This window comes from Abramis brama, assembly GCF_963993115.1.
Source record: "Abramis brama genome assembly, chromosome: 24".
Taxonomy (NCBI): Eukaryota; Metazoa; Chordata; class Actinopteri; order Cypriniformes; family Leuciscidae; genus Abramis; species Abramis brama.
This window is the reverse complement of record NC_139986.1, coordinates 17654376-17678210: the sequence shown is the minus strand read 5'-3', so window position 1 is coordinate 17678210 and position 23835 is coordinate 17654376. Positions and strand designations below refer to the sequence as shown.

The following is a 23835-nucleotide window of genomic DNA, read 5'->3' as shown; positions in this document are numbered from 1 at the left end:
AGTTTACTATTTTATGTCTATGTATGACACAATTTTTTTTTTTTTTTGCATTTTCACGTGCAAAGTTTCTCCTCGCTCACATAAGTAGCCTAACTAAGCCATTTCATCGGGTTCAACTGAACGCCATGACAGAATGCTCCCATCTCTGGAAGAATAACCCCCACATTGATTGGCCATCTGCGAGGCCATCTGCTGTGTGATTGGCTAAGAGGGGGGTTGAAAGTCAAAGATTAGGGACAAGAACAAAAGGGATGGAGGGACAGCATCTCAGAGGTCATCTTATCTGCCTGCTTCCTTGCTTCCTGTTTTCCAGCTCCACACCCAGCTCTCCATTTCCTGTTCCTCTCTGTGTCACATCTCTGACTTCCTGTCGTCCCAAACAGCCAAACAATGATGCAGTTGGGGTGTGAAGAAAGTTTCACTCACACACAATCACAACACTTAAATAAATAACTGCTATGCAACCGCTAACTTCCTCCCGTATCCCGCTTGTACAAAATAAACACAACTATGAATACAACTTGTGACTACTCCCTGAAACCAGGCTCAGATGGAAGCCACTGACTTTTTTCGCCTTTTCTTCACTGATTTTTGTAGGAAAATAAGTGGAATTCTATCAAATAGACTTATATTTCGTGAAATATATTAAATGGAGCTGAAAGGGAGCTAAAAGTATTATTAAATTTGCCAAAACATTCAATAAATATACATGCAACATTATGAATGACAGAATTCTACAAAATGTATATATATATACAGTGCAATGCATAAGTGAATACACCCATGCTAAAGTTGACTAAAAAGAGGAATAAAAAATCATATTTTGGAAATTGAACTTAATGCCTTAATTTAAAAAATTAGGAAAAATCCAACCTTTAAGGACACCAATTTTCTTTGTGAATGAATAATGTATCGTAAATAAATAAATGTTCTTCCTTAAAATACATGGTGCATAAGTGAGTACACCCCTATGTTAAATTCCCATAGAGGCAGGCAGATTTTTATTTTTAAGTATTTAAAAAAAAAAAAATTTAGGATACTATGCATCCTGATAAAGTTCCCTTGGCCTTTGGAATTAAAATAGCCCCACATCATCACATAGCCTTCACCATACCTAGAGATTGGCATGGGGTACTTTCCATAAGATCATCTCTCAATGCAAATCAAACTAGCTTTTAGGCTAACTGAAATAAAACCATGCCAATCTCTAGGTATGGTGAAGGCTATGTGATGATGTGGGGCTATTTTAATTCCAAAGGCCAAGGGAACTTTATCAGGATGCATAGTATCCTAAAAAAAAATATAAAAAAATACTTAAAAATTAAAATCTGCCTGCCTCTATGGGAATTTAACATAGGGGTGTACTCACTTATGCACCATGTATTTTAAGGAAGAACATTTATTTATTTACGATACATTATTCATTCACAAAGAAAATTGGTGTCCTTAAAGGTTGGATTTTTCCTAATTTTTTTAATTAAGGCATTAAGTTCAATTTCCAAAATATGATTTTTTATTCCTCTTTTTAGTCAACTTTAGCATGGATGTATTCACTTATGCATTGCACTGTATATATATATATATATATATACTGTATATATGTATATATATATATATATATATATATATATATATATATATATATATATATATATATGTATATGTATATATGATGTCCATGAGACCCATCCTGTATATAAATATATGTATATGTACATTTTGCAGAATTCTGTCATAAATATAGACTGTATTTGTATTAAATGCAGCTGAAAGGCAGATAACCGCATAAACACATTTTTAAACTGCCAAAACATTTATTAAATGTAAATACAACATTGCGAATGACAGAATTCCTTCAAATTGATTTACGGTAAAACCTGCAAACCTACTTGGATTTATATACGGTAAAATATGTTAAATGCAGCTGAAAGGTAGCTAAAAGCGTTAACAAACTATCCAAAACATTTAACGTAAACTCAACATTGAGTATGACAGAATTATCATACAGTATACGGTCAAATCTGTGGAATTCCGTAAAATGGATTTGTATGGTAAAACGGAGAAGGCAGCTAAAAAAATTTAATTAGCCAAAACATTGAATAAATGTTCAATGCAATGTTGTGAATGACGTGTATTTAAATCTTATAGAGTTTTATTTCATGTGGACCTGCATATTACACACTTTAGTTTGTTACCATTTACCATAGTAACTGTGTACAAGTGGCCACAAAGTCCATTGTTCTCACACATCGCCTTCCAAACCTGTTCACTTTCCCTTTAAAAGTGAAAAATAAACAAACAGCCCCACGCTTTGACCTAAAGAGACGCGAACTTCACTGCAAATATGCTATCACGCCTCACACATGCACTCAGACACTGCTGTTGTTGCATGTGTTATAACATGTTCATTAAGTAAGCGCACTATCTCTCTAAGGCATTGTAATTCTGCAGCGCATGGCAGTATGGACACAACCCACACTAATTACATAGTGCATTGAATTAAGACTGCGCTGGGAGGGGGGGCCAGAGACACAGGAGACAAAGAGACCAGAATGTGAGTCTGAGTGGCATGAAAAGCAGTTTGTGAGATAGTTACACAGGAAACTGTTTCAGTTGGGAAGAACGGATCCAGAAAGAAGGGACGGGCAAAGAGTGAATGAGTGAAAAAGTAAGAGGGAGAGAGAGGGAGAGAGAGAGAGATGATGGGGGAGGGAGAGTGGCAGGGGACCTCAGGGAAGCCACTCTGAAAGGTTCCCGGGACAATAGCCCTCCGTTCACACGGCAACAGAGGAGCTCTCCCATGCATGTTCCGTTCCCTCCCCCAACCCCGTTACCCCCGCCAGCCCACCCTCTCGGTCTTCTTCAAATAAAAGAAGCACTCCTGCCTCTCTCTCTCTCTCTCTCTCTCTCTCTCCTTTCAGCGGCCTTCAATTTCCATTAGTCTGTGCCTGCTCCAAAACCACACACACAGAGCACTTCAGACAAGACAAATTCCAAGATACCTTCTATCAAATAATGCACACTTTGGGATGCTGGATAGAAAATGAACAGTGTGCATCACATCTGTTTACAGGCCCATTAGTGCTGCTGACAGGCTTTGAAGTCCATCAGACCCATCCCGTGACCACAGGAGGCCACATCCTGTCCGAACTATGAGGGAGACACGAATCCACTCCCTAAACGACAGGACGGCAGTGCATTAGCTATTCATAGCTGAAGTAAAGCGCATCTCTGCGCGTAAGACTACATTAATATTTCAGTACGGATCACGTCACACATGATGAAGGCTTGTGAATGTCACGAGCAGTTTCTCTGTCAGATTTCAGCAAACCCGTGCATAACGCCTGGGTTTATCTCAAAAAGCATCAAAAGCTATCATTATTATAATTTTGTAACACTTTAGGGTTAAATTAATTAAGTTTCCGGTTTTGTTAATAACTAAACACTTGAAAGTTGCGAATTTCTGTTATGTATTATATTCTTTGATAACAGTTGACTAAGAGCACTTTCAGTATTTACAGTGATTAGGTTGATCTAATTGAAAATATGTAAACTTTTTTATTTATTTTTCTTAGGAGGACATATTCTAGTATACGGCACGCAACGCTTGTTATTGTTATTATAACAACAACGCTATTATCATTATTATTATTAATGCAGTAGAATAAACACCAAATATAAAACAACAAGAATTATAGAACATATTCCCGCTATTAGTTAAAAATAAATAAAGAAGAATGAACATAAACTCAACACTAAAGAATCCCAAACCTCATGTTCCACTATTACATAAACCTCGATAAACAGTAAAGATAAGAAGTGCAATGTGACAAAATAACTACATTCGCGAAGATAAGTAAATGTTTAATGCTTACCAAAAGTGAATTCTGAGGGAAATTATATTCGCTCACATGTCCAGGGTTTCAGCGGTTCGGGTTGCCATCCTGTGTCTCCATCGGGTCCATCCATCTGACCATTCCAAACAATCCGCTTGGGGCGGGGCATGTTGGGTTCTTCGCACCAATCAGCATTTTAGAATAAGAATTTAACGCGTCACACTCAGCCTATCAGATGCGAGGCTGAGGATGATTGACAGAAAATCCCCGCTCATCGAAGGCGGGCTTTATCTGGAGATATTGGGCGAGCTTTACACGCCACAGAAAAATGTTTCATAAAACTTAGGCTACTTATTATGAAGGAACAACTAGAACTGAAGACTAAATAGCATTTTAACAAACGTTTGGAACTGGCACTATCCACAAATAGGGTATAAAATAGGACATGAAACAGCAAATATTGACCATGGACCAATAAACATTAAATAATAGTATTATTTAATGTTTATTGGTCCATGGTCAATATTATAATAGTAATAAACATAAGGTTTTAAAATTTAGTCTAATTTAAGCAGTCATTCAGCAGGGGTTACTGGTTATTTAACATTAGTTACAAGAATTTGTAATTATAATATAAAAAAATAATTAAAATAATGAACTTAACATCAATTACATTAAATAAAATAGACAAAAATATTATGCACAGACCTCTGAAGTGGGACGGGCCAAATAGATAAAGAAAAAATTAACATGGGACTCCTATGAATGAAGTCATGGGAATGTGGCAATTACATCAAGCTATCTGCATGAGCTAATTTTAATGACCCAAGTCTAGATTATTATGTAATCATTGTTATAGACAGTATAACACCACAATATAATAGCCCTTTGTTACAGACTTAGTAATACACTAAAATACCAATAGGCAGGAAACAGAAATGTTCCTGGCCAAACTGGCAAGTTTAATAAATAAATAAATAAAAAATACTTGCATACTGTAATCCAGTGCAACAAACCTCCAATATTTTTCTTCATAAAGTTTAATAAATATCATGCATTCTAAAATAGATTATAAAAGATAACCCAGCCATAATTCCTAACTAAAATGCTCAATTATTTTAAACGAAGCAAAAATGAAAGCATTGCCTGTGTTTTATTGCCACTGGAAATGTACACAAACACTCACACAACAGCTTTTCCACTTCTTTCTTTCTTTTTTTAAATGCTTCCACTTTTATTGTCAGGATATTTGTTTCATGTAAAATATTTAATTACAATACAGTACAATGCATGTTCAATCTGCTGTCCACACACTTTTGTCATTAAGTTCTAAGGCCGATCTTTCACGCATAACAGCCGGTGTGACAGCAAAATGGAAGTTGCTGACCTCTCCTAACGTAAAACCGAAACATTAAATTATTAACTACTAAAAATCAAGATTGTTGTATCTTTTATATCGCCTCCTACCAGTATGATCCAGCAGGGGGCACTAGAGGTTCTCATTATGCTTCAGTCAGCAGCTCCAGCACAGAGAATTCGGTCCCCAGCAATGGGCTAAAAGAGTGAGTGCTTGAGTATTCGTTATGTGTGAGTGTGAGTGTGTGTAAGGGCAGACGGATAGACAGACAGACTGACAAACGTCATTCTGTCTTTGCTGGCAGTCACATAGCAGCTTTAAGTCTTGGAGAGGCCAACGGATTTTCCGAAGTGAGAACTAAAGAGATTGGATGGTACGGTGGATCCCCACCTCACTCCAAACCAGTCTCACTACATAGTGCAGCTGTTCAGTACCACATATTGAGAATGTTTGTTGCTTTTTTTTTGTTTTTCATGTGAAGTATCACAGACTTGCAGCGAAGACTATCACCAATGGAACAAATATCTGTTTTTCATCAGCTTTTCACTTAAAGTTTATGCATTTAAAAAAAATTCTTTCTCCTTTTGTAAGCGGAGTATAATGTCGGCTGTATGATACGGTGATAGTTGTTATGTTACGTATACAGTTATTGTTCCTGTGGTGTCTCTATGGAAATGCTGCACAGCAGAGCGCCCAGTGGGGTAAAGAGGGCGGTTCAGCTCAGGTCCACACCCGCCCCCCTAAGTACATTCTCCCTATTGGGCACCGTAAAGGGGGGTGGGGAGGGGGCATGGTCTGACTCAGTAGCGGTGGGTCTGGTGTGAGTACTGCGGAGGCTGCTGGGAGGTAGAGGAGTATCCCATGCTGCTTTGGGGCAATGATGTGCTTGGTCCTGGGTTCTGGTAGGCAGCATGTGGATTGGAGCGCTGGAACACAGAAGAAAAGCGACAGTCTTTGTTTTCAAATATATGAAGCAACAAGCACTCAAGACACGAATGCTTGCAAGCTAATGGTTCTTAGTGTTCAAAATGGAAATCTCACTGGCGTGTCTGCAGTGTGGAGGAAAATGGACTGAGAGGCACAACTAAAGAGGCACAAAATGAGATGCTAGACAAAGGCAACTGAGTTCTTCATCACTTATATGTTGCTCTGGATAAAAGTATGTGCTAAATTAATAAATCTAAATGGAAATATGCCTAAATTACAGATATCAGCTGCACATTTTTGTCTCTTATGCTCTCCAAGGCTGCATTTATTTGATCAAAAAACACTAATAGTGTGAAATATAATTACAATTTAAAATATCTCTTTTCTGTTTTAAAATGAAATTTATTCCTGTGATTTTCAGCATCATTACTCCAGTCTTCAGTGTCACATGATTCTTCAGAAATCATTCTAATATGCTGATTTGCTGGTGAAGAAGATTAACATTAGATGTCAATAAAACAATGTGTCACTTAAGTTATCCAGTGTTCATAGTTTGTTAGTTAGCTATAGCTTATTTACTGTTCATTATATATATATTTTTTAATAAACGTGTAATGAAGACGTGTTTATGAAAACTACCTTATGTGCAACTGAGTTTTATACAAACATTTAAGTTTTCATTTGAGTGTAATTATTATAGCTGAAAAAAAAATAGTAGCTGAATATAATATTTTGGGCTCTGTTGTAAATTTTAACCTCTAATATCATTGTAATGTACCAAATGAGAGAGTCCCTGTATAGTTTATGCAGCATTAGTTGGGAGAGATAAAGGTTTGTGTTTTCACGCGTTACCTGGTAATCTGAGGTCATGATCAGGCCACTTGAGGTAGTAGTGGGCGGAACCACTCTCACCTTCTTCAGAGGCGGGCCTTGTGCGTGGCTGTTGTCAGGGTTACCTGTGTGTCCCGCCCCATTGGTGTGGTTGTTCCCCTGCTGTTGCTGCTGCTGGTTTTTCTGCATGTGGGTGACAAAGAGAAAGAGAAAGAGAGTCAGGGGACATGATCAAATTCAAATGCATTTTTTTTTTTTAAATAGCGGTAATAAATATTAAAATGAACAAAGACACACACAAAGAGTCAAAAAAACGGAAAACACACATTTCTTACTTTATCTGCCTTGTCTTCCGGCTCCTCTTCCGTCAGGAATTCCCGTTTGGGATAAGGAATCTGGCATCCAGCAAAGACACTAAACAAAAAGAATTGAAGTTATGTAAGTAGAGCCCTGTGGTTGACCTAATTTCAGTGGACATGCATTAAACATACAGAAATCCTAATCAAAATTGCTCATGTCATAGATAGATGGCTGATTTTACGTTTCGCATCACTCACTCAGACGTGGGTAACGGCTCCTCCAGGAAGTACGGGTCTTGCATGGCCTGCTCAGATGTGATTCGGCGGATTGGGTCCATAGTAAGCAGCTTTTGCAGCTGAGGGAGTGCAGATGTTGAAAATTTAAACAAATTTTAATTAATAAGGGTATGTTTACATGACAACGATGAACTAAAAACAAAACTGTTTTTCCACGTACAATTGTCAATCCCCATTGACAAAACTCATAAAAAGTTATATTTTTTGTTGAAACCCATGTCATTTAAACGGCCCCTAATTAAAGTATATAAAATGAACATACAGTATGAGACCTGCAATTATTTTCACCCACTTACCAAGTGGAATGCTTTGCTGTCAGGTTTGACTTTATGTTTCTCCATATACTTTATAAGGCTGCAGTTAGTGTATCTACAGCAAGAGGGACAAACACCATAAAATCAAACACTAGTACATGAAACACCTTATTAATAACATTTTGAAGATGAAATCAAACTAACGTATTCCTCCTGAAGTCTTTCATCAACGTAGAGTGTTCCGGCATCTTCTTAATGTCCTCCCAGTCTTTGTCTGAGGAGAAAATTAGATTACGCACAAAGATTACTGACTGAAGCATTGTTAACCATCAACTTTAACTGAACTGCAACTGCAAATATAAATATTAGAATAACAAAAATGACAGATTTTTTACTTCTATGGATTGTTTCTGCAAGAGAAAATGACCTTTGACTCATTAAAAAGACCTGTTATGACCCCTGAATCGTCTAGATTTGAATGAAAAGTGGATGTTGAATACCTGCAGGAAAGCCCATGACATTAAAGATCCGGTCCAGCTGATCGTGATGGTAGGGATTACTAGTCTTGATGTCCTCTTGTCGACAGTGGAAGATCGGCTCTGAGGTCAAAAGCTCAGCGAAGATGCAGCCAATCGCCCATATATCTGTAAAGTAGAGAGAAACTCATCTAAAACACACTTTTTAAAATGAGCATTTGCAAGATGCTCATAAACTAGCGTCTCACCGATGGCTTTGGTGTAATGTCTGGCTCCCAGCAGCAGCTCTGGTGCTCTGTACCAGAACGTAACAACTACAGGGTCCAGATCTGCTAAAGGCTTCAGTGGTGAGTTGAAGAGCCGTGCAAAACCCATATCAGCTGCACGTAAGGGAAGGAAGTTTAAAAATGCTTATGAACGTGCATCAACGCATTCAGATAAACGCATCTCTCCTTTTTGTCAAAAGAGCTGATGTCATACCTATCTTCACACGTCCTCTTTCAGGACCTTCTCCCATTACCAATATGTTTGCAGGTTTCTGTGGTGAAAGAGTCAAAGGTCAGAGCTGTAACACTTCCTCTCTCATTTCAGTGTGGTAAGTGATGCTGTAACCAGGGTCCAAAATTAACTTGTTTGCAAATTTTTGGAATTTTGAAAACTTACCATGCATGAATAATTCTTTATGGCCATGAAACGGTATATTTTGGAACATTTTTATTAGGGTCAAGATGTTTCCCTGCGTTTTTGTGACAACCATACCAAGTTTGGGTTGTGATGTTAAAGCAGATGTGATTAGGTTTGGAACCAAGAACTGGTTCTTATTCAGAACATGATCCGTTTAAAAAAAAAGAGTGTGTAATATTTCTATTTAGGTGAATATATTTTTTTGTTTAGTTTTAGTAATTTTAGTACATCTTAAACTTATTTATTGCCAAAGCAACAAATTATTATTAACTTATAATTAATAAGTTTTAGTCATTTTGCTATGTGCTTTTGTCATTTTTAATATTTCTATTTAGTTTTAATTTAGTTTTTTTTGTCATCTTAAACTTATTTATTGGCAAAGCAACATTTCTAAATTTCAAGTGTTTTAAGCTTTTCATTTAATATTTATATTTTATTTTAGTTTTATTTCAATTGCCATTTTATTTTATTGTTTTACTTTAAGTTAATTTAGTTAAATTCCATCCTTACATTTGTTGTGACAAGGAAATATTTGTAAAAAAAAAATCTTACATAAATTCTGCCACCTACTGGAAAATCTTTCATGGGATTTCTAATAATCAGCCTAGTGTGAGAACATTCAACTCGCACACACAACTACTACTTTTGACCAAGATGACCACAAAAAGAATGATAAACATGGCAGATGAGCTACTTCTGTATGAACATTAACTATTCAAATGAACACACAGAGAACCTCACCAGGTCTCTGTGCAGGACCCAATTGGCGTGCAAATAGTGGATGCCGTCCAGGATCTGGTAGAGCAACGACTTTACCATCCCACGGGGCAGCTGAAGAGGCTTCTTATTGGCCTTGGAGGCTCTGTGGAACTTGATGATGTGCTACAAAGACACATGAACCATCAACAAGATATGTACTGTATAGAAACATTTCTCTGTGTGTGTGCATAATGCATATGAGTGCCTGACGGTGTGTTACCCAGAGGTCATGCTCAGCGTAGTCAAAGAGAAGCCACACTTTGCGGTCTGCATGTGACAGGAAAACCTTCTGCAGTGAGATCACATTGGGGTGCTTCAGTTCACGCAGCAGCTGCAGGGAGCAAACAAGAACGAACACACACAGTTTGGCGCACATGCTGAGACAGACATCTACAGAGGCTCCGCAGAAAGTAACCCAAAGTCAACAAAAACACTTCAGCCTGAAGTATGCTTGTTAAAACCATAGTTTGGTCAAAAATGAAAATTCTGTCATCGTTTATTCACCCTCATGTTGTTCCAAACCTGTATGACCAAGGAACGCAAAAGGAGAAACTTTGAAGAAAGTGCTGGTCGATCTTTTCCAGGCAAGTGAATGGGGGCTTAAAGCAACATAAAAGTGTCCCATGTGCAATATTTCAAATCTTATGAAAACAATTTGTATAAAAGCTACAAATAATCTTCACCTTCAGTGGACAGTTAATCGCTGAACCCAAGAAATGGATCAGTTGCAAACAAATCATTCAGTTTTGTGAACTGGATCACCTGATTCATTGTTTAGAGCAGACACAAAAGAATGATTGGATCATTAATCTGACAAAACTAGTTACAGTTACAGCACGTCAAGGTGAGATTCATTTTCAGCCTGTTTCTCACAAAGTTGCCACATGATTTTAGCATATGATAATTTGTATAGACCACTAATATGATATTATAATGGTGTCTTTTTTCATTATTTTAGAACTCATTCACTTTCATTATATTGAAACTGTCGGGTTTTAAAACAACATGAGAGCGAATCATTAATGACAGTTTTCATTTCTGAGATTCATTATGAGAGAATACGAGTATGCATTCGAACATCAAAAAAATACACACTCTATCTCTAAAGAGCACTTATATTGCACTTACAATTTCATAGAGCTATTCACAGTTTAACACTAAAATATTCACATGCTGCAAATGTATTTGTAGGAACTTATTTCACCTAGATGGCATGTGCCATAGCTACTTGAAGAAGATCCTCTTGACAGGAACACATTTAAAGCTTGATGTACTTACTGCTATCTCTCTGCAGGCGGACATAGAGATCCCTGTGCCTTCAATCTGCTTCAGAGCATAATCTTTATCATCCTTCCTGCAAATAGACATATCAGCAACCGCAATTACTCTTCAGTGTATTACATTTCCCTAAATCTTTACCTACAGATCATATTAAACCTCCATTTAGAGAGAAAAAATCCACAGGGAAAGACCATGCAGAATTGAGCAAGATTTTAACTTTCAATATTAGCACACTCTCGTAAAGTCTCCTGGTGGCTAATGTGAGACATAGAAGGTATAGTCTATAATAGCCTATAAAATTTCACAACGCCCTGTCCAGTTTCTGGAGAACAAATTAGCTGTAAACCAGACATAAACAACCAGCTTCTATGGTGAACAAAAACATTTTTATACACTTTGGACCTTCAAGTGAGACTCTGGCCGCCAGGCAGTCTGGACTTTAATAGCCCAGCTTTGGGTGTCTGACGCGTCTCACTTAAACACCGGCACTTCAGAACCAACTTAACTCATCAGCAGATCCATTCTTCCTCTGCCAAGATAGTTCGCAACTGGTGTGAGCAAAATATTGTTGTGCTTAGGACTAAATCAAATCTCTTGTGATAGCACTAAATGCAATAAAAATGTTATGAAAATTGGGAGGAATGCTATTTCATATGCCTCAATATCACCGGCGATGCCCTTCAGACATTGAGTGTTATTCTCAGTCAAGTTTCCCCAGCAAAAGGACCAGTAGAAGTAAATGTAGAATAGGCTTTTTAAGTCTTTTTTTCATTCTCTGACGTTGCAGCTCTAATTTCTAATCAGTAAATGCAAAACTCTTTGAACCATGGATATTTCGTTCCAAGAGTAAGTATTAAACCATAGAAATTTAGTTCCATAAGAAATATAAGTTATACATTTCTAGATTATGTTGTAATAGTTTAAATGCTAATAATCAAAAATGATATCTAATCGACTTAATTTATAAAATGTTACCAATTTAATAATTTATTCATTTTTATGCTATATGTAATTTGGGTTTTATGATTTAATACAAATTTAGTACCAAAACAGTGGTAATCAAATAAATGCATAACAATTTGATTCATATTTTAAAATGTAATCATATTAGATTTGAAAAACTCATTAGTACATTAGTATAAGTACATTATACTGTGCAACAATAATATATTTCTCATATTGTCATATTTTCTTCAAGACAAATTCTTATTTTGGCTGGTTATGTAGATTTTTGAGTATCTGATAATAGTTGTATCAAATGAAGTGGTGAAATGCTGGTGAAGTGACTCTGGAGCTGAAGTTCATGCGTTCATGTCCTGAAAACACTACAAGCGTCACATCATGTACTTCATTATAGCAGACGAAATTCAGACAGATGCAGAAGAGTCTTTTTAGTGGTTTAATATCCACAGAGACTAATCCATATCTCGATTTGATATGATATTGATAACATCACTGATTTATTCATCTAAATTCTGTGAGACTACACGTTATGCAGTAAAATTCAATTTTTATTACTGGCATTTTTCGCATCATGAAAATTATAGGAATTAAATAAAGACTAGCATGGGTGTGGTGCAGTCTATTAGAAAGCATGATAAGTTACTTGACAAATTTATGGAATAAAAACTAATATAATAGATCTGATCTTAGAAAGGTTACACTTGTCATACTGTTATTTTCAGCTCTTTGATCATTGTGTTTGAACTTTGAAGAGAATCATTTGTCTTGCTTTGGATGAAGAGCACGTGTTTTTGTCCCAGGTGTGAGCAAGTTATGCAGAATCTATTCCTATCAGCAAGTTAGCAAAAACATTGAGAGCAAAATAATTTCAACACCCTTTTCACCCCTCCGGTCTCCCTTTCTCTGCTTATATTCTATGCCTATCCTCTTCTGTAAGCATGAATAAATGCAATTAATTTATACACCACTACTCAAGTCTTATTTTACAGAATAAGAGGTCCTTTGTTTTAAACACCGGCCTTTTTGCCTAAGGGCTTTGTTGACACAAACCAATATGAAGAAAGGCTCGTCAAGGCTGTAACAACCTTTCATAATCCTTGACATCTGCTGCATTAAACTGTTAAAAACACCAAAGTCACTGACGCAACCAGTGCAAATGCAGAAATAATTCAATAGAGCACCAAAAGAGAAGTAGAAAGTTTAAAATCACTCAAAATTGTTGCAGGTAATAGTTGTATTTAATCAGCTAATTAATCACTAAGTATTTTGTTTGAGTTAAATTTCAAATGCAAATAGAAAGTTTGTGCAATATGTTTGTTTTTGTGCAAAAATGCCTCAACCTTTTAATATTGGCATTAAATAATTACTTTTCACAGAGCACTGGTATCCTGGGTGGTTATTAATTATAATAGGATTTTTTTATTTATATAGCCTTTCCAACAAGGTCGCTTTACAATATAGGCCTAGGTTAAGGAATTGAACTAAATAAACCTCAACATCAAAGATAGACATACCAAGGGCAGATATAAATATACAGAGGTCAGTTACAAAGTTAGGTTAAAGATTCAAGCAAGTAACATAAACATTCATAATAAGGTAAAATTTAAAGATTCTGAGCTAAAGAGTAATATTCAGACAAAAAAAAAAAAAGGTTTTTGAAGGAGAGAAGGGTGAATGCTTGACAGACGTCTTGAGCAAAAGCATTCCACAACCTGGGAGCCACAACGCTATAAGACCTGGTGTCCCATGGTTACCAAGGCCAAGCTATTTAAAATAACCGAATATGACACAGCCCCACCTAACATATTTTTCACCAGCCGTCACTGGTAGAAACACTGCAGACACCTGAAAGTGCTAAGAAAAATGTTCAGTGAACCCTGATCTCCATAATAATAACAACAATAGCTCAAAAGTGACGCCAATCACATCAGCAATGGATTCAGGTGTCGACATGAAATTGAAAGACATCTTTACACAGCTGAGGTGACGAATTAGCCTACATCACAAGTATGAGGAAGGCTGGATACTCACTCTGTATGCAATTACATACTTCCGCAAAGGAATGATGGCAGAAAAAAAGATGAAATAAATGGAATTGCTTTAAATATAACATTATGAATATAGAATCATGATATTCTAAATTAAATATGAAACTATTCATTAGAATTCTCTGCCATGACAGAGGAAACAAGCCATGATGCCGCATTTTATTCTCATAGAATGTAAAGCAGAATCTGAGGCTCTTTTGATACTAGAGCCAGAGCTGATTGGTTTAGAGCTGATTTTATGCAACATTGTGTCTTTTGGATCAGCTGTGTAAACATGCCTTTGGCAAAGTGTAGTTTTTATTGGAGGAAAATATAATTTTCCACGTCACGAAGAAAAAAAGCAACACATGCTATTGCAAATCGAAATCTGCATCAAATGCACCTGTGCCCATCTTGACTGCATAAGCTCGTCAATCACAACAACACTCCTGCCTGCAGACGTACATTCACAATCCCCTCGAAATAAGCCTCCGCTGAAACTGTGAGCTGTGAATATCAAACTCTCGTTGAAGACAAGAGAGCTGTCTCTCTAAAACACGGGGCCGAGTGCGGATAACACGGTCTGTTTTGGTTTCTGAGAGCAGAACGCGACGGGAGCGCAGGCCTCATATCGCTGCACAAGTCCATCCTGCAAACTCACCCATCTTTCCTCTTTGCTTTGTACACATGACCATATGTCCCCCGTCCAACTTTACATCCCTCGTACTCAAAGAGATCCTCGACTCGTTCTCTCTCCCCGGTGAGCTTCACTTTGAAGTCATAGTCCATTTTCACCGTTATTCCGGGGATCCGGGCTGTGGCTTCCCTTTAAAGCGCCGCTGGGGAGGCAACTTACTTCAAGCCCCGTTTAGACAATTAGTTGCCTTCCCTCGCGTCGCTTTCAGCTCAACTAAAGAGTCCACATCTACCTCGCGCGATTACTTGTTGGAGCTGAAACGACGTATGAACCACGTGTGCTTTTGATCTGAGAAAAAGTGCAGAGTGTTATTGGACTAGCAGTCGCTTTCTTTGATATTTCTGTGCAACTGCGCCGCTCAGCCGGTATCTCACCCGGGAGAGTTGAGCGTCCACGAACGGCAATGTCGCAAAACGTCGTGAATGTCGTTACCAACCACACAGACGGCGAGGGCTTTGTGGCGCACCACGTGGATTTTAACTCTTTGCTAAAGAGCGCCTTTGTTTTTCATGCGTATGTACACTTTAGAATTAAGATAAAATACATAGATGAATGTTAATTAACAATATATTATTAACAACACTTATACAAAGTATATCTGGTTAAATTATACAAAAAATTAAAATTAGATAGAGCATTATAATAGAGTATAATAAAACAAAATAACACAAATATTATTTTATCTATTTTTATTAACAATAATATTGAATGACATTTTGCATTTACATTCATACAAAACACTACACGATTAAGTTATTTTGTATGGTATTTGCTGTTGTTCAGATAGATAAATATGTAAAAAATGTAAACCATTCACCCACTGTTATTGTGATTTTTTTATCAAATATATATGTATATATTGTTTACATAATGTGTGTATATATATATATATACATATATATATATATATATGTGTGTGTGTATATATATATATATATATATATATATATATATATATATATATATATATATGTGTGTGTGTGTGTGTATATATATATATAATGTATGTGTGTATATACAGTATACACACACATATATAATATATATAAATATAATTATATATACACACATATATATGTGTGTATTATATATGTATAATGAACATTTTTACAGGGGGTTAATCTATATACTGTATATTGCATTGATTATAATTTTATTATAATTTTAGAGAATATTTTTGGGACATTCCTTTTTTTCAGCTACTTTAAGGATTGAAGAAAAAATTTCAACAACAAAAAAATGTGCTAAACAAATGTTATTAATATCGTTATTATCATAGTGTTATGGCTGTATTACTGTGGGAACTGGCTTTGCGCACATGGTAGTTGTCCGGGCAGTTGTTTGTGTAGCTCCGTTGGTCCCATCTTGGCTACATTGTAATCAGAGCGGAGAGGAAAGAGAACTCGTCCATATTACAGCTGCTGTTTCAGGTACTTACACATCTATTACCAGCTTCGTTTTTTTATTTTGTTCTCATTCTGGACAGTGTTACTATATGACATATTTTGTTACATTCTTGCGTCATTGACATTTTTCCTTATGTTGTCAAAATAATGATCTAAACCTTTCATTGGCCCACAGTTAGCCTGTCAGCAATCTGTCGACACCATCAAAGGTGTTGCGCATTTAAAATGACAGCTCGCTCTGCCGCATGACTTGCGTTTGCCCGATGACAGACGATGGTGACAGTTTAATGACAAATTTCAGATATTAATTTCACCCTGTGTAGAGTGCTAGCCTAGGCTTTTTATTGTCTCTGGGATAGGTTGCTAGCTGACATGGAGCCCGACTTTTTCTTTGTCATGTCCCTCCTCTAAGCGATGCTGAGTGGGCCGTCTGGCTGTCAGTCATCGCTTCTCGGACGCTGATTGGTTGTGAGGCTGACAGCGTCAGTTTTGGTGCTTGGCTTGTTCTGCGGTGTTGTCTGTGGCCTACTGTATTATTACAGAGCAGCAAGATTGTTTGAAATGACTGGGGTGTTATTTATATGAATTTATTTTACACTATTATCAACGTCACGTCGCCCTCGGTGTGTTTTCAACATGTGTCAAAGCTGTTTTGCTTCCACATGAAGGATTTACGGATTGCCTTTCTGAGGCGTTCATTTTGTCGTGCTGTCTCTTAATGGTGGCTGTTTTAGACAGAGAAGTTTATGTCTCAGGTTCTCTTTACATAAATCTAGCGATATGTTGAAAGTACATTTTCTTGCTTTTTCAGTATCATGGATTTGTATATGGAGCTAGCTTCTACATTATTATTGACCATGATATCATTAGGGTAAACTGATAATTAGCAGGGTCTATAATGATGCATTTATATTGCTGTCTTTGTGTTTTTATTGAAGAGGAGTAGTTGACATGAGACACTTTTAAGTGATTATGTCTATCTGTATTAATAATACTATACTCTATTGAAATCAGCTTTTTGCTCATTTGCTTATTTGTTTGGAATTATTATGCATGGATCTTTAATAGATTTATATTGAGACACTACATGGCATTGTACTCATGGCATTGTAAAATTAATCAAATGTGATTAAAATGGAAACGCTTAAAATAAATGGTGATCAGTTAAAGGACCAAAGATTTTACACGTTCCCTTATAAACATAGATGATAATGTTAATAATAAAGTCCATGAACAGGTTATGCATAATCTACTTTATATTAGGTTGACATTTATAAGAAAATTGCAAATGTAAACTACACCATAGAACTAAACAGAGATAAAGCCATAACCAGGTAGCTTAAGTATCTATTTAAGAGTAATTGTGATTCCTTTTTTTTGTCTTTGCCATATCTGTGAGCAGCGGTTTCTGTGGTGATGGACCCTCCCGGCGGCCGAGACGAACGTCATCGTCAAGCGGAGCGGCTTCGGCGGGAGGAGGCATACTATCACTTCATTAATGAACTGAGTGAGGAGGAGTACAGACTAATGAGAGACAGCAATCTTCTGGGAACACCTGGTAAGAACACACCAAATCCAGCCATATGAAAGATGCACACCTTGTTTATGGCACATAGGCCAATACACGTCTTATATTCAGTAAATTGTCTTTGTTGCATTGTTATATTTAGATTATTAATTTTTATGTATGTTTCTTATCAAAGTTTCTTACCCTTACACTGAAAAATAAAATTTAAAGCATGAGGAAATTCCTAAACTGAGCCGTTTACTCAAATGAACAATAGATATGGAACTTACATAAGGTGTGTCTTTGATTACAGGTGAAGTCACAGCAGAAGAGCTGAGGCAGCGTCTGGATGGTGCGAAGGAGCGAGTGTCATCTCAGCCACGCCCTGAACCCCGCCCACAGAGCAGTGAGGCCGAGGGCAGTAGCGGTGAGGACGCGGAGGAATGCTTTCGAATTCTGTTGCTAAGCTGCACTAATCATTTTAATTTGAATAATCAGCTTGTTTTGTATAAAAGAAATGCTTCACAGGCAGTCACAGTGCAATTACAAAACCATTCAAGATGCATCTGCATTTTTAGCTACAGTGTAGGGGCCCAAATCTTTGGGTTGTGAAGATATATAGCATTATGCAGCCATACTAAAACATCTGATCTAACCCACCAATAGAAATAGAATGAAGCTGGCAGAAATGTATTGTCAGACAGAGTTAACATAAACTGTTGTTGTCAGTCCACGATTGTGATTCTTGTGTAAATATACATTACCGTTAAAAGTTTGTGGTCGGTACGTTTTTTTTCTTTCTTTTTTTGCTCACCAAGGCTGCATTTGTTTTGATCAAAAATACAGTTTAAACAGTTATATTGTAAAATATTATTACAATTTACAAGAACTGTTTTCTATTTTACAATGTATTTTATTCCTGATGAATCTGCCATTACTTCATTCTTCAGTGTCACATGATCATTCAGAAATCATTCTAACATGCTGATTTGATGCTCAAGAAACATTTATTATTATTAAGTTTTACTGCTTAATATTTGAATGGAAACTGATTTTTTTTCAGCATTCTTTGATGAATAGAAAGTTCAAAAGAACAATATTTATTTCAAGTAAAAATGTCTGTAACATTATAAATGTCTTTACTGCCACTTTTAAACAATAACTAATATAGTTTTTTTTGCCCTTGGCTGTAAAAAATTTGCAACACTTATTATATAACACATTATTTGTAATGTAATGGTTTGTCCTCTGAATACTTTTTAATAATCAGAATTAATCAGAATTAAAATGTAGATTTTTTTTTTTATTGATTCAGAATTGTGATACATCTGTGAATCTTAAAATATCAAGGAATCAAATTAGGTTTTGCAAGTAAAAACAAACCGAATGAATGTGAAATGTTTTATTAATTACTTTTGTATTCATCAATATTTATATGACTTTTATAATATAATCTTTCTTTTCCAGGTCCAGTCGAGCCAGGTGCTGAGACGTCTAATGGAGACTCTCTGCTAGAGTGGTTGAACACATTTCGGCGGACAGGAAATGCCACACGTAGCGGACAGAGTGGAAACCAAACTTGGCGCGCCGTCAGTCGCACCAACCCCAACAGCGGCGAGTTCCGCTTCAGTCTTGAGATCAACATCAACCACGAGCAACCCGAGCCTGGAGAACACAGCGACACCCCTGACCCGACTGAACTCCCAATGCCGCCGCCTCCTCCCCCTCCTCCTCCTCCTCCCCCTCCCCCCCCAGTGTCATCTGCCTCTGCACCCACGACCCCTTACAACCCCTCAAGGTCTGCACCTTACTCACTTCAACACCCCACGCCGTACTCTACGGCCAGGCCCACCCTGGGAAGGAGGGCCGCGATGCGCCGCACTCGCAGTAGCACGACTCCGCCTGTAACGCCGCCTCTGACCTCACAGGCTCCTCCCACAGTTTTGAGGAGGAACTTGCCTTCTTTGCCAAGCTCTCCTCCTCCACAGGCCCCACTCGCTTTTCAGTCACAAGAGCAGGATGGTAGTGCCGTAAGGGGGCAAATACAGGTCACAACCTCCTCGGTTAACACAGAGGAGGGGCAGAATGGAAATGAAGGCCCGGACTGCCCCACCGCTCTGCCTCAGACCGGCCCCCAGGTGGCGCCAGCTACCCGTGAGACACGAAACAGCAGGACTCGTTCACGTGGCCGCATGCGCCGGGCGGCGGGAGCAGGTGGGGCTTTGTCTCGCTCTTCGAGACGTAGCCGGTCCCCCCTGGACAGAAACCCAGCCTCCAGTGTTAGCCCTACCCATAGTAGCACCGCTGCCCCAGTGGAGTCCACTGGAAGTACGGCTGTTGCTATGGAGATGGGCGAGGCCGCCACAGAGCCGGCTGCTCCTACGGATCCTCCGGAGGCAGGTGAGGAAGAGGGGGAGACTCCTGTGTCAGGCGCTGGAGGTGTGCGTCGCCACCCCACAATCATGCTGGACCTCCAGGTTCGGCGCATCAGGCCAGGTGAGAACCGGGACAGAGACAGCATCGCCAGCCGCACTCGCTCTCGTGCTCGGGCCGCTGAGAACACGGTCACCTTCGAGAGCGACAGCGGCGGCTTCCGCCGTACCATCTCGCGCTCGGAACGCGCGGGAATCCGCACTTATGTTAGCACTATACGCATCCCGCTGCGCCGCATTTCTGAAACGGGCCTCGGCGAGCCCAGCTCCATGGCGCTGCGGTCTATCCTGCGTCAGATCATGACCGGCTTCGGTGAGCTTAGCTCCCTCATGGAGACGGAAGCGGACTCAGAAACTGCGGCACCCAACCAGGACTCCGCTCCTGCTGCCGGAGCCCAGGCTTACCGCGTCGGTAGCGCAGAGGGCGGTGCGGCCCACGGCGGAGTGGAATCGGCACAAGAAGGTTTAGTGGAGGGTGAGGAGGAAGGACAAGTGCGGGTGAGCAGGACTGGGCCGGAGGGACGACCTAGCAGCAGGGACACTAACAACCTGGTGGAAAATGGCACATTGCCCATCCTAAGGCTGGCGCACTTTTTCCTTCTCAATGAAGACGAAGACGAGGAGCACCCACGGGGTCTCACCAAAGAACAGATCGACAATTTGGTCACACGCACTTACGGTCAGGTCAACATGGAGGGCGAGCAGGGTCGCGCTTGCAGCGTCTGCATCAACGAGTACGCTCAGGGCAACAAGCTGCGCCGCTTGCCCTGTGCCCACGAGTTCCACATCCACTGCATCGATCGCTGGCTATCCGAAAACAACACCTGTCCCATCTGCAGGCAGCCTATTCTGTCCAGCCATCAGGAATGATGTTAGGCTGTAGCTATCAATCAATGGACTGAACGAGTGACACTTCTTCCACCTTCGGTGGAACCTGTACATAGTGCTTCAATGTTTTCATTCTCTGAGATCCATTTTATTCAAGCTAAAGGTAGAACCAAAAGCAGAAAAAGACTATAATGCAGAGATTTAACAAAGCTTTATTTTTTTAGACTCCTTTTGTTTTCATTTCTTCCTCTTCTTCCATTCTCCATTTGCTTTGTGGACATATTAACAGATGGCGTGACTAACTCAAACGGAGTTAGGAATATTAACTTCAGCTACAGGTGCATTCACGTTTACCAATGTTCAGCAAATTTTCATGGGCGAAATCCAATTTCGTGAGGGTGAAACTAAAAGATTGCTAATCGAATGTCTCAACCGATTCAACTTGGTCACGCATTTACTACGTTGACCAACAGAAAGCTGCTTGGTTTGAAAGTGACTTCTGTGTGAGTGGTGCTTCATACATCTCTACACTATTTACAATGGACATTTTTTTTTGCCCATGAAATTTCGCTACATGTGACTGCACTATAATTCTGTCTCACAAATTTTAAGTTTGGCGGCTTCAAAAAATGGATAAACCTCTTAAAACTCTTTAAGGACATGTAAATATATGAATGTCTGTGTTTCGGTTTTAACAGTAAGACATATTGTAGAAAGAACCATATGCTGTTTCATTTGCATTTTCAAAAGGAACCTTTACTTTTAAGCGCTTGCTGAGAAATCCACCGGTTTTGAAGCTCTATGAGTCCTTCATGTGAATGCTCCCTAATGTTGGGCAGTGTACTTTTAAATGCGTTTTCAATCAAAGCAGGTTTTTAGTGTGATTTATTTTTTTTGATGGGGTCGAGAAGAATAGTTATGGCATATGAATGATGCATCTGGTCATAGATGAATTTGTCACTGAAATTCCAATAGCTGCATCTGCATCTTTATATTACGGGGAAATGGCAATGAGCATCTCCATAAACACTACAGAACACAATTTTTTAAGCGTGGTCATTATTTTTCCAATGGACTGAATATGCTTTGAGTGTCATTACATGTCTAATGAGAACAAGCCATTTGCATTTGAACAACAGTTTTGGAGAGCCGATCAGATTATATGATTTTGTATGAGCTAGTAAGTGCATGCTTGATTTGTACCCGAGTATAAACCCTGTCAACGCCCTGCACATAGTTCACAATATTTAAATGAAAAGCTGAAATTGATTATCACTTGAAAGCACTTGTCAGCCGCCGCACTATAAGGCAGTACATTCGAGCCTGTCAAAGGCCAGACTTCTTCCAGGGTGATTCAATGGTACAAGGAGGCAATGAAAGATATTGAATGATGGTTCAATATTATAGTATAACATACCTGTGTTTTTGTTGTTTTCCTACTTTTACCCTCACGTTTAGCTATTTCTAAAGTTCTTCTCATCACATGCTCCGTATCGCAGACACGTTGTGCCCTGTTTACCTTCCCTCAGTATTTAAGCATACAATGGTTTCACTTATGGCCTTGTCTGACAGCCCTGTTTGCTCTGAGTCACCATTTTGTCCCCTTAATGCAGTGTTGCTCGTTCCCCATGTGAGGCAGAGCGTGAAGTAGGACTTCTGAATGAAAGATCATGAATGTAGTGGTATCTTGCGTCTTTCCAAGGTACACTTTTCCTCAATGTACAATAGATGTCTGCTTATGTTTCAGGATCTCGATTAAAACAATGACAGAATCTGTTATTCGACACCTGTCCTCGATGTTATTGTTTTCTTGTATACTAAAATATCCCTTTATTTTGTCTGTATGTTGTGAGGATGTGTGTTATATAAGAAGAGTGAATTGTAAGTATGTGTGTAGCAAATGTGTGTGTATATTGCTGAATGGAACAGAATGGTTTTTGAGCTGATGTGTGGCTGCGAGTGGGGGATCTTTGGCCATGAAGTTTAGATATTTAATGATGAAAAATGGACATCATTGCGCTATGACTATGTATTATGTTATAATGTGATGCTGAAACAGAAGAATATGTATTCTGTTACTATGTAATAAAATAAAACACATTGATTTTTTCTTCTCTGCTCCCTAACAATGGAATGATAGACATGCTTTGTTTTATACAGTATAGTTCCACTCAAGTTTGGGGTCACATAGTATTTTTATTCAGCAAAGATGCGTTCAATTGATCAAAAGTGACAGCAAAGACTTTCATAATGTTACAAAAGATTTCTATTTCAAATTAATGCTGTTCTTTTGAACTTTCTACTCATCAATATATATATATATATATATAAATCCTGAAATATGTCACTGTTTCCACAAAAATATTAATCAGCACCTGGTCTGCAACATTCTCATTCAATTACTAATATATTTAAATTGCCATGTTAAAATAAATTTTTTACAGTTATATTAATATTCAACTTTAGAGTATTTTATTTTTATAACTGTATAACAGTTGATTTTCTTCAACAGTCTCATTCAAAGACAAACTGTTGTTTATATTAATATTCAATACTTTCAATACTGTGTTTACTGATGAAAATCAGCTTTGCCATCACAGGAATAAATTACATTTGGAATTATATTAAAATAGAAAACTACAAGTTTTGTTTTTCATCAAATAAAAGCAGCCTTGGTGAGCATGAGACTTTTGAATGGTAGTCTATATAAATAGATTTTAAGGCAGAAATATATATTAAAACATACATAATTAAATATGAATCCATAAGGCCACCTTTAAGCAATGCGGTGTCAAAGGTAAAAATGGCTAATTATTAAATCAGGGTAAAGTAAACCAAATAAACCAAATAAAATACTCTAAAGTAGAATATTAATATAAACGATAATGTACATATATTAGTAGTTGAATAAGACTGTTGAAGACCAGACCATATAAGGGCCAAATGGACAGCTTAAAGTGTCCAGGCGGGATCT

At 38.1% G+C, this 23835-nt stretch overlaps 3 protein-coding genes across 5 annotated transcripts in view; 1 reads left to right on the top strand and 2 right to left on the bottom strand.

Moving 5' to 3' along the window:
* Positions 1–3998, bottom strand: part of wasf3b (WASP family member 3b) — a 16479-nt gene extending 12481 nt beyond the window's left edge. The window contains exons 1-2 of one of the 2 annotated variants that reach the window (XM_084102152.1): positions 3876–3972; positions 3003–3176 (exon numbers count right to left, since the gene is read on the bottom strand). The gene's annotated coding sequence lies outside the window, so the exon portion shown is untranslated. Of the gene's footprint in view, positions 1–3002; positions 3177–3875 lie in introns of both variants that reach the window. The other variant, XM_084102151.1, reaches the window with a different exon arrangement.
* A 1040-nt stretch (positions 3999–5038) lies between these two features.
* Positions 5039–15108, bottom strand: cdk8 (cyclin dependent kinase 8). Of its 2 annotated transcripts, none has more exons than XM_084102155.1 (13): positions 14653–15108; positions 10999–11074; positions 9941–10051; positions 9703–9843; positions 8758–8815; positions 8526–8657; positions 8302–8445; positions 8006–8075; positions 7844–7916; positions 7509–7606; positions 7278–7365; positions 6973–7134; positions 5039–6119 (listed from the first exon to the last, which is right to left on the bottom strand). In XM_084102155.1, exons 1-13 carry the CDS (start codon positions 14778–14780, stop codon positions 5994–5996), a joined length of 1407 nt encoding a protein of 468 aa, XP_083958281.1. In that variant the 5' UTR covers positions 14781–15108; the 3' UTR covers positions 5039–5993. The 2 variants fall into 2 exon arrangements, with proteins under 2 accessions (XP_083958281.1, XP_083958282.1); XM_084102156.1 differs by having other exon boundaries at positions 7287–7365.
* A 913-nt stretch (positions 15109–16021) lies between these two features.
* rnf6 (ring finger protein (C3H2C3 type) 6) lies at positions 16022–22970 on the top strand. The gene is made up of 4 exons (XM_084102145.1): positions 16022–16118; positions 17497–17652; positions 17915–18028; positions 19069–22970. Exons 2-4 carry the CDS (start codon positions 17511–17513, stop codon positions 20901–20903), a joined length of 2091 nt encoding a protein of 696 aa, XP_083958271.1. The 5' UTR covers positions 16022–16118; positions 17497–17510; the 3' UTR covers positions 20904–22970.
* The last annotated feature ends 865 nt before the right edge of the window (positions 22971–23835 follow it).